General features: G+C 39.5%; 1 protein-coding gene across 1 annotated transcript in view; it reads left to right on the plus strand.

The window, feature by feature from the left end:
- The first annotated feature begins 1,047 nt into the window (after positions 1–1,047).
- GTF2A1 (general transcription factor IIA subunit 1) overlaps positions 1,048–14,191 on the plus strand; it is a 46,116-nt gene continuing 32,972 nt past the window's right edge. Inside the window, exons 1-2 of the mRNA XM_082649028.1 lie at positions 1,048–1,464; positions 5,315–5,416. Of these exons, the coding sequence (XP_082505154.1) occupies positions 1,435–1,464; positions 5,315–5,416 (132 nt within the window). The 5' untranslated portion in view covers positions 1,048–1,434. The remainder of the gene's footprint in view (positions 1,465–5,314; positions 5,417–14,191) is intronic.

A 14,191-nucleotide genomic window follows, 5' to 3' on the forward strand; every position in this document is an offset into this window, starting at 1 on the left:
GTCAAAAGCCTACTGAGTTGCAGTCCAAGACATGGACATTTTCTGCCCCTCTTCCGCAGCGAGAGGCCATGTGACTTGGTGTGTCACATGCCAAGTATTTCAGATGTTAGTATGTCCTGACCATGTGGAGTCACTGAATTTTGGCAATATTTTTAAAAACCGGGAAAAGTTGTGCGATCGTAATCCCGGTTATCAGTGTTTCGGGTTGGCGGTGGGTGGGTGGGGGGTGGCATTTCCACCACCTTGAAAAGTCATTTAAAGTACGTGGGATAGTAGAGGCCGGACCTTTGGGGAACTTAAACCCAGAGACTTTGTAGCTTACTGATGGAGAGAACTCATACGGCTTCAGGTGTTATTAATTCTGGAATGTGTTTACGGGGAGCCCAAATCAGCTTTCATCCCTTTTAGGAACTCGTACACAATTCTGCAAGCTAAAGGCCCATCCTAGGGAAGAGGTGTCAACGCCTCGGAAATCGGAATCTGAGTCGAGCCCGTTCTCGGAGATGACTCCGCATTTGAAACTTCCCTCAGTCCGAGCGTGCCAGGGCCAGGAAGCTGGGCCACGTGACCGGCCCTCCTCCGCGGCCATTCCTAGCGGGGCAACAGCCAGCGCCCCTTCAGCATTTCGTATCCCCTCCACCGCGCGACGGCGCATAAATGCCCGACGCGCGGCGATCCCAGCTAGCTCTGGACTCCTGTGTCACCAGAACTCACGCGTTTTCCAGCAATGCTTAGCAAGTTCCTCATCCCAAAGCAGCTGCAGGAGACTTCCGCCTGGGTGCCGACCACGTGATCACGCGAGACTTGGGGAGACAGAGGTCCAACTTCACTACTTAAGTCCCCGGGCCCTGCCCTCACAACAGCCTCCATTGCGCGTGACGACGCGCGGCGGCCTCCGCCCCGGCGCGCCTGCGCACGCGGCTCTCGCGGTGTCTCGCGCTCAGACCCGCCCACCTCTGCCCCCGCCCCTTCCGCCCCTCCCTCCCCCTCCGCCCTGTCTCTCGGCGGCAGCGGCGGTGGCGGCGGCTCGCGCAGCTTGTTGGCTCACTATATAAAGGGGAGAAGCGGGCGGACCGGACGGCTGGAGCTGCAGCCGGTGGCGGCAGCGGCGGCGCGGGGAGCGGCGACCGGTGGTGGTTTCCCTCCTTGGTGCGGGGTGGGGAGCGGGCAACGCCCCCCAGGACCCCCGAAGGGTCGTGGCCTTTTTTTTTTTAAGGGCGATTCTCGAGTTTTTAGCTCCGAGCACTGCTCTCCTCCTCTACCTCCTCTCACCGCTCCCCTCTCCTCCGTCAGGATACGATTTTGTTTGAAAAATTTTTCCCCCCAATTTTGCGGTGGCTTGGGTCACCCTCCGGGTGTTCTTTTTTTGTTTGTTTGTTTTTGTTTTTATCTTTTCTCGGGGTTGCCCCCCTCTTGTTTGTGTTGTGTGTGGAAATGGCGAACTCGGCAAATACAAACACCGTGGTAAGGACGTGGTTTGGTGGCCGGCGGGGGCTTCGTTCAGGCGGCAGCAACGGCCGGACCGGGCGGGGGCGGGGACGGCCGCGACTCCCGGCCTCGACTCTCTTCAGCCGCCCGCGCGGCCGCCGCCGCCGCCGCCGCTTCCCGCCTCAGGCGGAGCGGGCCGGTGCGCCGGGCGGCGGGCGCGGGGGGGTGCCGAGGCTTGCGGCCGCGGCGGCGGGGAGGGCGGGGGCGCCTGCTGGGCCTGGGGCCGCCGCGGGGCGGTTGGGCCGGGGTGAGCGCGCGGCCCCGGCCCCAGACCCCGGCCGCCAGGAGGGAGGGCGGGAGGGGCGCCGCCGCTTCTCCCCGAAGCGGGCCCGGCCGCGCCGGCTGGAGGAGGGCTCCCGGAGCAGCCTCAAAACAAAAACCGTGTTTGGGGAGCTGGGCGAATCCCCAAGACCCACCGCGATCCACTTTAACGCAGTGAAAGGTTAATGGCTACTTTGGGGGTTACTTTGGGCGTTTTGGCGGTTGTGCTTAAAGAGCCTTCATTGGGGCCATTTTATGTTTAAAAAAAAAAAAAAAGGACGAAGGTTGAAAAGCACTTATCTCGGTTCCTTCCGAATCGGTAAAATGGCGAAGGGGAAGCAAAACCCCCATCGTATCTTCGACTAGCAAAAGCACCAAAACAAACAAAGCCTACAGTAGTGGTCAAAGTGCCCCGCTTTCGCCTTGAAATTTGCCTACTTCTCACCGTTTGTCCCTTTTTTCTTACTTGCGATCACGTAGGTTTGCAAAAAGCAGTCACATAAATAACCTTTTCAGTCACCAACGCAAAATGTGATCACTAGCCCACCCCACTCTCTTATTTTTATTATGACAGTAAAACACTTTTTTGCCCGGTCCCAAATGCAGACAAGCCCACGGCAGCCCGGCTCCGTACCGTTGACGACTCGGGTCGATCCATCATGGCTGCGGCCGCTTACCCTGCTTTTCAGTCCCTGAGCCTTGTGGTCCTCCTCCCTTTGGCTGCCCTGTTTATATAGAGCCATTGCCGCTCTCTAATATAGACTCTGCCAGGATGGGAAGGTGCTTTTCAGGCCTACGTCACCGCCTCTCCATTTAAACACCAGATCCGGCTTTAAATAGTGAGAGCTGCTGAGAGCGGGGCTGGGAGGTGCGTGCTCCCGAGGCGAGAGGCTGGCGCGTGCAGAGCTCAGTTTATTCCTAAATCCTTTGCGTACACTGTAATTTCGTGCCCAACCGGGTCTGCTTTTAGAGCCCCAAGTTTTTGTTTTCATACAGCAGCTGGGATTTGCGGTCTTTGATAGGGGAAAATAGACTTGCCATCCTCTTTTATTTTATTTTTATTTTTTAAAGAGAATTTAACCTCAGATGTCTAATCGTTCTTGTATTCAGAAGATGCATGCATTATTGTCGGTAATTTTTTTTTTGAAAAGTTTTCTACATTAATTGTTAGCTGTGGAGGATTTGATTTTGGTAGTATTTTGTTTATCACGTATTCAGGAAATGTTAGAAATATAGCTCCTAATATTTCATTATGTTTTCCTATAATAAATATTTGAGATACGAAGCTTTTCAAAGAAATAGTAAGTGCCTAAAGCTTCGACGTAGGACCTATGTCTACAGTACATTTATGGATCGGGGAATTGTGAGTAATTTGCTTAGTGGAAACTGAGTATTAAAATTCTAAGTAGACGGTGTTTTTGCTGCATTGGCTGTTAATGTGATATCCAATATAGAAATTAATCCAACTTATTTTCCAGTATTGTACCAGGTACTAACACTTTTGAAAGAAATCCTTTAATCATTAGATAATGGCACTAATGGCCCTTTAATTTACGAGTTTTTAAGTTTGGAATATCTGGTTTTTGAAAACTAGGACAAACCTAAATTAATGTGTATTTCATAAAAGGCAAAAACTTTGGCTTAAGTACATTTTAGTATTCTAAATAATTCAGAAATTGCTTATTTCAAATAATGCCTGTGTACTCACATACTTTGAAAAACGTCAGTATTTTGCGCGCTTTTTAACTCTTGAACAATTTTAAATTGCGTATACTTCATGAATAATACACATTTCCCTTTCTTTAACTATAGTGCATATGAATCCATTAAGTGGTCAAGTTGTGGGTTAATTAAAGCACAAAAGCAAAATCTTAAAGCAAGATTGATTCATTAAGTAGGGAGTGCCAGAAGAAAGCACATTGTACCTATAAATGTGTGGATATCCAAGCAGAATATTTTTAGGGATGACCGACTTCAGAAACACCAGAACGACATCTATTTTGCTGGAAAAATAATTTATATTGTCAATTTGAAATTTATACTACCAATTTAAAATTAACACTGTATCTTTATAATGCCTTGAGTCATTGGTTTAAAAAAAACACTTTATAAATGTATTTTTGTAATTCAGTAGTTGAATTGCCATAGATAAGGTGATACCCATAGTCAGATAGACTTTCCTTTATATATAGAATCAGAATGCTAACATAAGGAGGCACTGTAGAGATGCAGAAATCACATGAATAATTTTAGTTCATAGAGGCAGATTTGGCAAAATAAAAAGATGAGTGAGTGGAACGGCAAAGGTGAGAAACTAGATACATGAATTGTTTTTCTGGTTGTAATGAAAAGGAACAAATAGTTTTTAATGGTTGAGGTAAGTTGTATAGAGGAACTCATTATTTATATTTTTGCCTGGACAAGGACACATAAGAGGTTTCCCCTGTGATAACAGTATTGCTGGGAGAGATGCTAATGAAACATTTATTTATGTTTGAGGTTTGCTTATGAGAGCAAACCCTTGGTTTTATTGGGTAAGCAGTAATTTTTAAGCAAGATATAAAACACAGATAATGACAAAGTATTAAAATAAAAAGGCTGTTGATCTTAGCTCTGTGTGATAATGGATAAGATTTATAGCAAGGCATCTCTGGTTTTACACTCTGACAAGCAAACTTCCTTTTGTCCATTAAAAATAGGATGTGGGTTGGGCAAAGTCTTCAGTCTCTTACCTTTTGGTTTTTAAAAAGTACTTTATGCTTTTAAAGTGCTTTCACATCTATTCTCATTTTATTTTTCTGGCAACCTTCTAAAAGCAAGCTTCCCCCCAAGTAATGCCAACAATAATAGTTACAATAATAATAGTTTAAAAATAAATATCGAGGCTGCTTATAGTTCTATTCCATAGCATCATCTGGGCAGTAGTAGGAGAGAAATCCTGGAAAAGAGATCATTGTGGCTTGTTCCTCTGAGACTTTGAGACCTGTTATTGTGGTTATATGAACAGCTTGATGGTATAATTTAAAGGTACAGACTGGGTAACAAAAACTAAAATTAGGTGATTTTTAAATTTGAATACTTATTAGGTTGCAAATTATTACCAGGCAAATCACAGGACATAAGTTTCTGTTAAGACAGCGATGACGTTAGGAGATACAACGGGTTAAACCAAGCAAGGAATAATAAAAACCAGACATAGCAACCCATAAAACTATATCGTTGGATATAGTCAAAACACATTAAGTGTTTTGACTATAACAACATGGGTAATTACAACTGGAAACTGTATAGACCTTGTATCTGTGATGATCTTCTGTATATGAATTGTATTAAACAGTCGTAAAACCTTTATTAAAATATGCAGTCATCAAATAATTCATTTTAACTAAGGCAGTTGATGTTTATGGGAATGGCCATACCTTTAAAGTTACATCTTCTAAAATAAGTTTTAGAGAGTTGGAAAAGGGACTGTTGTATTACATTTGTTTTGAATTTGTGAAAATGTTATATATTTTAATATGTGAAAAGCAGTGTTTTTTAGCAGTCTTTTATTTTCCCTTTAAAGCCTAAATTATACAGATCTGTGATTGAAGATGTAATTAACGATGTGAGAGACATCTTTTTGGATGATGGAGTCGATGAACAAGTTCTGATGGAACTAAAAACTGTGAGTTTGCTGCTTTTTTTTTTTTTTAACATTCTCTTCAGTCAGAAACTATACTTCATAATTTTGCCATATGATGACCATTTGACTTTTTTGCAGGAAGCAGTATAGTTATGTGAAGGGTGCTGGTTTTGAATCCCAGCTCTAACATCCATTCTTCCTCTGACGTTAGGCAAACTGCTTATATTTCAGTTTCCTTATATGTGAGATGAGAATTAGTAGTACTTACCTTTTAGGCTTGTTTTGAAGATTAAATGTAATGACTATATAAAGTGTTTAGCAAAGTGCCTGGCAATAGTATTAGCTATTATTAATGGGCAGTTAATATCCATTTATGTTTTAATTACTTGACATTCCTGTAAGGTTTTTTTTTTACTTTTTCTTTTTTTGTGGTCTTAATGCACTGGTATTCTAAAATGTATTTATGTTGTGGAGATTAAGTGCTTGATAAATTTCATGTTCTGGAGTCCGATTCTCTATGTGGGCCAAATATTTGGTTTACAATGTATTCTAGTTTGGGAGCTGCTTTTCTGCCTCTTCTATTTACTTGGATTTAAGCAGAAATATATAGATACTTTTATTTAGCATTTGTGTTTTCTTGATGGTGTAATGACTCATGAAATCATGGAATATTTTTGCCTTACTGCTCAAAACAGTGGTTCTCAAAATATGGTCAGTGGACTTCCCCACAGGCTCTTTCAGGGGTCCATGCGGTTGGACAGATGCCCAAATCTGAATAATCATAGTATGTTTGTCATATTTCCAGTAAAAGTTGTATTCCATGAAAAAAGTGACCAGTTAAACTTGCAACTCAAATGTACAAGTGCTTTTCCTTGAGATAACTGTTCCATATGCAGCAGAAGGGCTTTTTGCATGCTTCCCATTTTGATGTACCAAATATTAAAAAGATGTTTACGTAAAGGTTGAGATGAGATCATTGTTGATACTAAGACATGCAATTGTTTGATATTCTATTCATGATATTCTATAATGAAATGTGTTAACATATGGCATGTCTGCATACTTCACTGAACTCATATTTTCCATTTAATCGAAGAGTTTGAAAAGTTAATTGGTATATGGTTTCAGATTGTACATTGCAGCTACCTGTTAAGAAACCATCACTTAAAATACTTTTTCCTTTCCCAACTACTTAGCTATGAGAAGGCAGATTTTCTTCATATACATCAACGAAAGAAAACTGAATGTAGAAGCAGATATGAGAATCCAGCTATTTTCCTTTTAAGCCATTTCTCACGAAATTTTTTGGAAGATATGGTTATTTTCATTGAAAGTATTTATGTTAACATGTAATGGATACGTTGTTTTTTCTTTTTTTTTCTTCTTTACTCCTCTGGATCTTATTTTTTAAATGGAAATGCATTTCTTTTATTTATTTATTTTATTTTACTTTTGGCTGTGTTGGTTCTTCGTTTCTGTGCGAGGGCTTTCTGTAGTTGTGGCGAGCGGGGGCCACTCTTCATCGCGGTGCGCGGGCCTCTCACTATCACGGCATCTCTTGTTGCGGAGCACAGGCTCCAGATGCGCAGGCTCAGTAGTTGTGGCTCATGGGCCTAGTTGCTCCGCGGCATGTGGGATCTTCCCAGACCAGGGCTCTAACCCGTGTCCCCTGCATTAGCAGGCAGATTCTCAACCACTGCGCCACCAGGGAAGCCCACGTTATTTTTAAATGTCAACATTAAAAAAAAATCTTATTTAAGATTTCATAAAAGTTCATTGAGGTCCTCATTAATTTGTAAAAATGATAAAGGACTCAGACTAAAAAGTTTTAGAACTGCTGGCTTAGAGATTGGGAATTGAGCTCCTTTAGAGCTATGTATAAATAAGTAATCACAGTTAATGAATGCTAAGGAACATTTGTTGTGGTCTTATTTATCCATTCAACAGAGGCGTGGAGGCTGCAATTTAGCAACTTACTATTTTAAATAAAGCAAATCTCACCTATGTTGTGGTGATAAAATATATCTTAGAATGTTGCAGCATCTGTGGGCAGCTTCTATAGAATTTTCAATACGAATCTGCCCCTGTGAGGAAGGGAAAATATAGGTTTGAATGAGATGAGGAAATATTTATTTACCTTGTGAGAAATGTAATGGTTACTGAAAGTGAAGAGTAGGTATTTAAAAATACAAGTGAAGGAATGCCAACTCTGAGACATGAGTTGGAAGAATAGCAATATAAACTACTCAAACATAAAGTATCTCAGGGATATGAATAAGAAGAGAATAAGCTTATTTTGATTCCTTCATGTTACATGTAATGAATATTTTATAAATATGTTATACCCTTATAATGGTTGTCCTTGTAGATCTGTGATCTTATGTAGAAGGTACAGCATTTTTAGGTGCAAAAAATTAGTCCCAAAGGCTTTAATTTGTGGTACGTCAGACTAGTGGTCAATCCAAGTTGTTATCTCCTCTTGCTTTTCAGAGTCTGTTGATATTTTCCTACTGGTCCCAGTTAGAATCAAGGTGTTCTTTCCAAACAGAATGAGCTATCTTTGAGACCAAATAGCTCCACCTGCATTTTTAGTACATAAGACTTTATACATGTATACACGTATATACAGATATATGTACATATAATATAGTATAATAGTATAAAAAAAGTAATATCTGTGTTTTATAGGTTATGCACTGATTTTTTGTTTAATGCTTAGTTTTCTGTGACAAAATTGTGACTTATTCAACTTTGAATCTCCAACCTCTACCACAATGCCTGGCATATGTGGTTGGCATTCAGTAAATACTTAATTAAACAAATTAATAACACGTTGCTCCAGAATCTAACTGAAAAAGGTAGTTTAATGTTTTTGTTGTTTTTTAAACGGGGCATACGCTTTTATTCTGGGTTGTAGCTGAATTTAAATATAAAACTGTTAGACTGAAATGAGTTTGTTATTTTAATTCTCTGCACTAAATTTCTTCAGGATCTCATTAGAATTTCCAGAATGTGCCCTAGTTTTAACAGTCTGACAGCCAGCATTATGCAGTAGAACTTTCTGTGGTGATGAAAATGTTCTATATCTGTGCTCTCCAGTATGGTAACCACTAGCCACATGTGGCTATTAAACACTTGAAATATGGTTAGTGGAACTGAAGAACTGAATTTTTATTTAATTATAATTAATTTCACTTTAAATCACCACGTGTGGCTAGTGGCTACTGTATTAGACCTTGTAGGTTTGGATATTCTTGCTAATGAAAACTAACAATATTTCATATTTTAAGCTTTATAAAAGACTATCATTAGTTCTATCCCCTTTCTCACCATTTGATAGTGTTTCACAAACTTCTGTCAAAAGCTTCCAAACGGCTGTGAAGGATACAGTGGTGTATTAGATTATGAATTAAGATGAGTAATGAGAGTGCCTGTAATTTGAAGTTCAACTAGATAATTCAGAAAGGGACCTTCTACATTAAAATAATTCAACCTGATTCTTGAGGTTATCTGTTAACACTGTGGGTCTCCTTTAATGTATGAACTGTGGGAGATAGAAAAGATGCATAAAGCACAATGTTGGTTTTCTTGCTTTTTTCTCTAATTGAAGTGTAATTGACCTACAACACTGTATTAGTTCTAGGTGCACAACATAGGGATTCAGGATTTCTATACATTAGAAAATGATCACCACTTGATTTTCAATAAAGCTATATTTGAATGTAAATTGTGTTTTAGATTGGTAAATGACTATGGGTGGAAATGACAGTCTAGAAGTCCTCTTCAAAGTAAGTGATAAAATTATCCTGATTTCTAAACTGTCAGACCCACCCCTATCCAAATAGCAAGTACAATGGGAGATAGAAAACATGGCCTCTCAATAAAACAAAGTGAGAAGAATTCCTCATTTGGAGACAAATCTGAAAAAGTTAATCTGCCCCTAGATCTGTTTTCTCATCCTTGGCACTACTGACATTTGGGACCTGTTAATTCTTTGTTGTAGAAGGCTAGTTATCGTAGGATATTAGCAGCATAACTGATCTCTGCCCACTAGATGCCAGTAGCACCCCTTAGTTCTGACAACCAAAAATATCTCCAGACATTGCCAAATGTCCCCAGGGCAGAAGGGGAAAAACTACCCCTGATTGAGAACCACTATTCTAAATATACTCTAGTTGTATATAAATACTTGAACCATAAGTTGAACGATGATCTACTGTTCTATATCATTTGGCCTTGGGGAAAGCTCTGTTCCCCAACATCATTTCTAAAGAGCCCAAAAATTCAATTGTCTTATGTTTTATCCAGGAGCTAGTTGTTTTTGTGAGAGTAGGAGAATCCTTTAGAATTTCTAGCCCAGCATACTGCCAGGGAGCAGTAGATCTGGTAACGTTTTATAGATCAAAAAATGGAATAAATATGCTTTGACAGATCATTTAGCAAGTGGTAGAGACTTGAAGCTAAGCCTTTTGTCTCCAGATAAGGAAGGTACCAGAGTTGTGACTAGACCTGCTCTGATAGCAGCAGTACAGTTTAGAGATTAGAACTTTGGACCAGAGCTGGGATTATGGTGAGGAAAGTGAGGGCCTAGAGTCCAAAATTTAAACTTTAAATTTAAAATTTAAAGGACATTTACTCTTCACTCTCAGGGTCCAGCCCTGTTGAGTCAGATTGCCTGGATTGTATGATGGTTTTGCCTGCTGTTAGTTGGTGATCTTGGATAAGGTACCTAACTTCTTGTTCCTCAGGTTCTTTTTCTGTAAAAAGGAGATAATAATAATGTCTATTTTAAAGAATTTTTGTGAAAAACGAGTGTACACGGAAAGTACTTAAGTGCACGTTAAGAATTCAGTGTTAGTCTAGTAAACATCATGGGCATAACATGATGCATATCCAAATCATTTTGGGAACAGAAAATGAATTTTCTCCATGTCTAATTCCGGAGACCTGGCAAAGATTGTTGAAATAGGACTGCCAGAAACAATAGCTATGGTGTTGGGGGGAAAAAGTACTATAAAAATGTGGAGAGAAGAGTTCTTCCTATTTTCTAAGCTAGCTAAATAAATAAATACATACATAAATAACAATTCAGTATTCTTGGTAGTCTTTAGGGGTATTAATATGATTACTGTTGCCAAAACAGTATTACATTATTTTAAACAGATGATATTTTAAAAATAAAATATTTTGATAAATAAAATTATTTTAAAATGAAATTGGAGAGAAACAGAAAACATTCAACTAATTTGAACTTTACATTATTTGATATTATAAGCGTAATGCTAAATATTTGTATGGTATTATTCTTGTATTTTTCACATTACCTAGAGCAGTATTTGGTACTTAGTAAATATGGATTCTCAGTGACCCACTACTCCAGCGTCCCCTTGCTCCCCCAGAAGCAGTTTGAAATGTGTGGTTCCATGTTTGCTTGTTATAATGACTAATGGGCATCTTTGGCATTTAGTAGGCTAGAGGAGTGTTGTATTTCATGTACATTTCCTGTGGTAATACCCTGTAAATAAAGAGTTATTCTGCCTAAAATGTTGGTAGCATTTTTATAGAGAAACTACCTTAGAAAACAAGTTCGTTTTCCATTCTTTTTGAAATTAATATTAAATTTCTGATAAGTTCTTAGTCATTTTGTTAGGTTATGAATAAGACATAGTCTCTACCCTGAAGGAGTTCATACTTTAATAGAGAAGGTAGACTTAGTGTGAAAAGTGTACCAATAGAAATATCTCTAAGGTATAGAGGCAGTGAGCGATTTCTTCGCGGCTATGTGACTTTGCATTTGCATTCTTTGGGGAATTGTGTGGGAAGACTGTCAGTCATAAGGAGTAGTTTACGAAAGTTTAGACAGGAGGTATGTATGCTATATTTAGGGAACTGCAAGTAGTTTGGAAAATAGAGTGCAAGTTATAGTAGCAGTTGGAGAAGTTAACATAATATTGCATTAAGGAGCTTGGTCTTTAGAGTGAGAAGAATTCTCTGGGGTGCTAGTTAAAAGACAGAGTTTTGGACTTCTGCTTCAAAGAGTCTCAGTTGATAGGGGTACAGTCTGACATTTAAAAAGAAAAATTTGATTACATTTACCAAAAACTCTAAATTAACTTTTAATAATGCATTAATGGGTTGCAGTCTGCAGTTTGAAAAGTATTGGTTTATACTTTAAGGCAGTGGCTTTCACTTTAGTGTACATCACAATAACCTGGATAGGTTATTAAAACAGATTCCTGGCTCTAGCTCCAGAGTTGCTGATTCGATGGGGTGGAACCTTAGAATTGGTATGTCTAACAAGTTCCCAGGTGATACTGATATTATTGGTCCAGGATCACATTTTGAGGACTACTGATTTATAGAGAATAGATTGGAAGCACAAGTTTCCACTAAAATGTAGGCTCTGTAAGGACAAAGATCTTTGTCAGATTTGTTCACTGTCTGTTCTCAATGCCACTAACAGTGTCTAGCTGGGAGATATTCAATAATTATGTGTAGAATGTATGATTTGAAGCAGGGAGCTCAATTAGCTTAGTCATTAACACTTTGCAATAATACTGATGGGAGGAAGGGACTTGAACTGGGGCCATTATAGTAGGGATAGATTGGAATAATGCTTTGGAAAGGAAATTGACAATAATGATAGGGCATTGGGGTGCATTCTGACTCACAGATCATTGACTTGGGAGACTAGGTGAGTAGTGGTACGCAGCACTTAGCACATAATGTGTCTTTGTTAATATTTACGATTGTCATGGAAGCTTCATTAAAGTGATGGGTCAGGATTGCAGTGGGAAGACCAATTGGAGGTGATAAAAACTGAAGCTTTAAATTTAGAAAATTATGGTTTAAAGACCTGTTTCTTTCTTTCTTTTTTTCTGTTTCTTTATTTTTTTTTAATATTTATTTTTATTTTTGGCTGTGTTGGGTCTTACTTGCAGCACATGGGATCTTCATTGCTGTGTGCAGGATCTTTCCTTGCGGTGCTCGAGCTCTTTGTTGTGGCACGTGGGCTTCTTTCTAGTCATGGTGTGTGGATTTTCTCTCTCTAGTTGTGGCACACAGGCTCCAGAGCACATGGGCTCTGTAGTTGTAGTGCATGGGCTCCAGAGCGTGTGGACTCTGTAGTTTGCGCCATGCGGACTCTAGTTGCAGCGTGCGGGCTCAGTAGTTGTGGTGCGTGTGGGCTTAGTTGCCCCGGGGCATGTGGGATCTTAGTTCCCTGTCCAGGGATTGAACCCGCATCCCCTGTGTCGGAAGGCGGATTCTTTACCACTGGACCATCAGGGAAGTCCCTTAAAGACCTGTTTCTTAAAGCATTAATTAATAGTACTTTTTGCACCTTGATTTTGGCCTACAAGAAGCGAGGTTTTGTTTTGTTTTGAAACAGGGAAAAGAAGTGTAAACAGTTTGGGTGATAACTGTTTGCGAGGCTTACCTATATAGCCTTACTATATAATACATTTAGAGTGTATTTTAGAGTGTAGAGTGTATTTTATTCAGTGTCTGAGCCTATTTTGTATTGTGTGTTATGCTAGGTGCCCACTTTATAGAAATGAACCAGACAAAACTTGGGCTCTCAAAAAGTAGTTTTTCGTTACCCTAGGAAGAACCCTAGCTGTTTTTAGTCTGGGATTTGCACCGACTTAGATTTACTAGCTGGAAGTTCGTTTAGAAGTAATCTAATTCAGCTTGTTCCCTTTCTAGATGAGTAAAATGCCCAGGGAAGACAAATAATTTGTCCACCAAGCCGTTTAGTGGCCAAACCAGGACTAATTGGGTTCCTGACTTCTGTTGTAATGCTTTATTACACAATTAATACCACCACTACAATAATTGTAATACCTAACATTTATTGATGACTGACTTTATGCTAGACTCTGATAAATGTTTTACATGGAAATCTTATTTACTCCTCACAACAACGCACGAAATAGATACTGTTACTGTCTCTGTAAGAATAGTCTTCAGGTGAGCCTAAATACTGAGACTGCTAAGGGAATGGTTGCTCTGGGGAATTGACCTTTAGTTTAGTTTACTTTTTCGCTAAATTGTTAGAGATGTGCTGGAATTGTTATTAACATGTAGATCTAGAATTTCTAGAACAGTTGGAAGTGTTAGCAGTTTATAAAAATCCCTGTTAGTATGGCAAAGGGAGCTTTTTGAAGGATCTGATAGAAGCCTTACATGAGCTAGGCAATATCCCAAGAGTAGATCCTAGGGGAGAAAACAAAGTATCTGTAGATCCTTGTGTACAGAATGACTGAATTAAATTTTATATGTATGTTTAAGGAATGGTTTGTAACTTTCTTGGGCAGTTTTTTTATAAGGGCTCTATAGATTGAACACTAAACCTTGTAGAGAGGAAATGTGTGTTAGGGAGAAGGATGGAATAGTTGTAAATATTTTCTTTTACTTCCTTGTTTTTGCCCACTTTTGATTTTTTTTTTTTTTCCTTCATCACAGAAGCTGTCCAAGGGAGAGATGAGAAAATAGAAGTGGTTAAGCAAAAAAGGATTGTCAATCCTTGTCATAATGAAAGAGGGAAGGGAATTTCAAGAAGTGTGGAGGGTTGAGAATACCTCTGAAAGCATATTAGGCATTGCTGTTTCTTTTTCCTTATGTAGGATTGGACAGATAGAAAGGTAGGGTTTTCTAACCTGAGGACTGCCTCTATAATGTTTCTCATAGTTCAAGGAAAGATGAATTTATGTTTTATATGTTATTTAAAAGTTAGGAAAGAAAGATTTCCATAAAATAGCTAACAATGGATTTGATACTAAAAAGGATGATTTTTGATTACTGAAAAATTGCTTA

This window comes from Grampus griseus, assembly GCF_964374135.1.
Source record: "Grampus griseus genome assembly, chromosome: 2".
Taxonomy (NCBI): domain Eukaryota; kingdom Metazoa; phylum Chordata; class Mammalia; order Artiodactyla; family Delphinidae; genus Grampus; species Grampus griseus.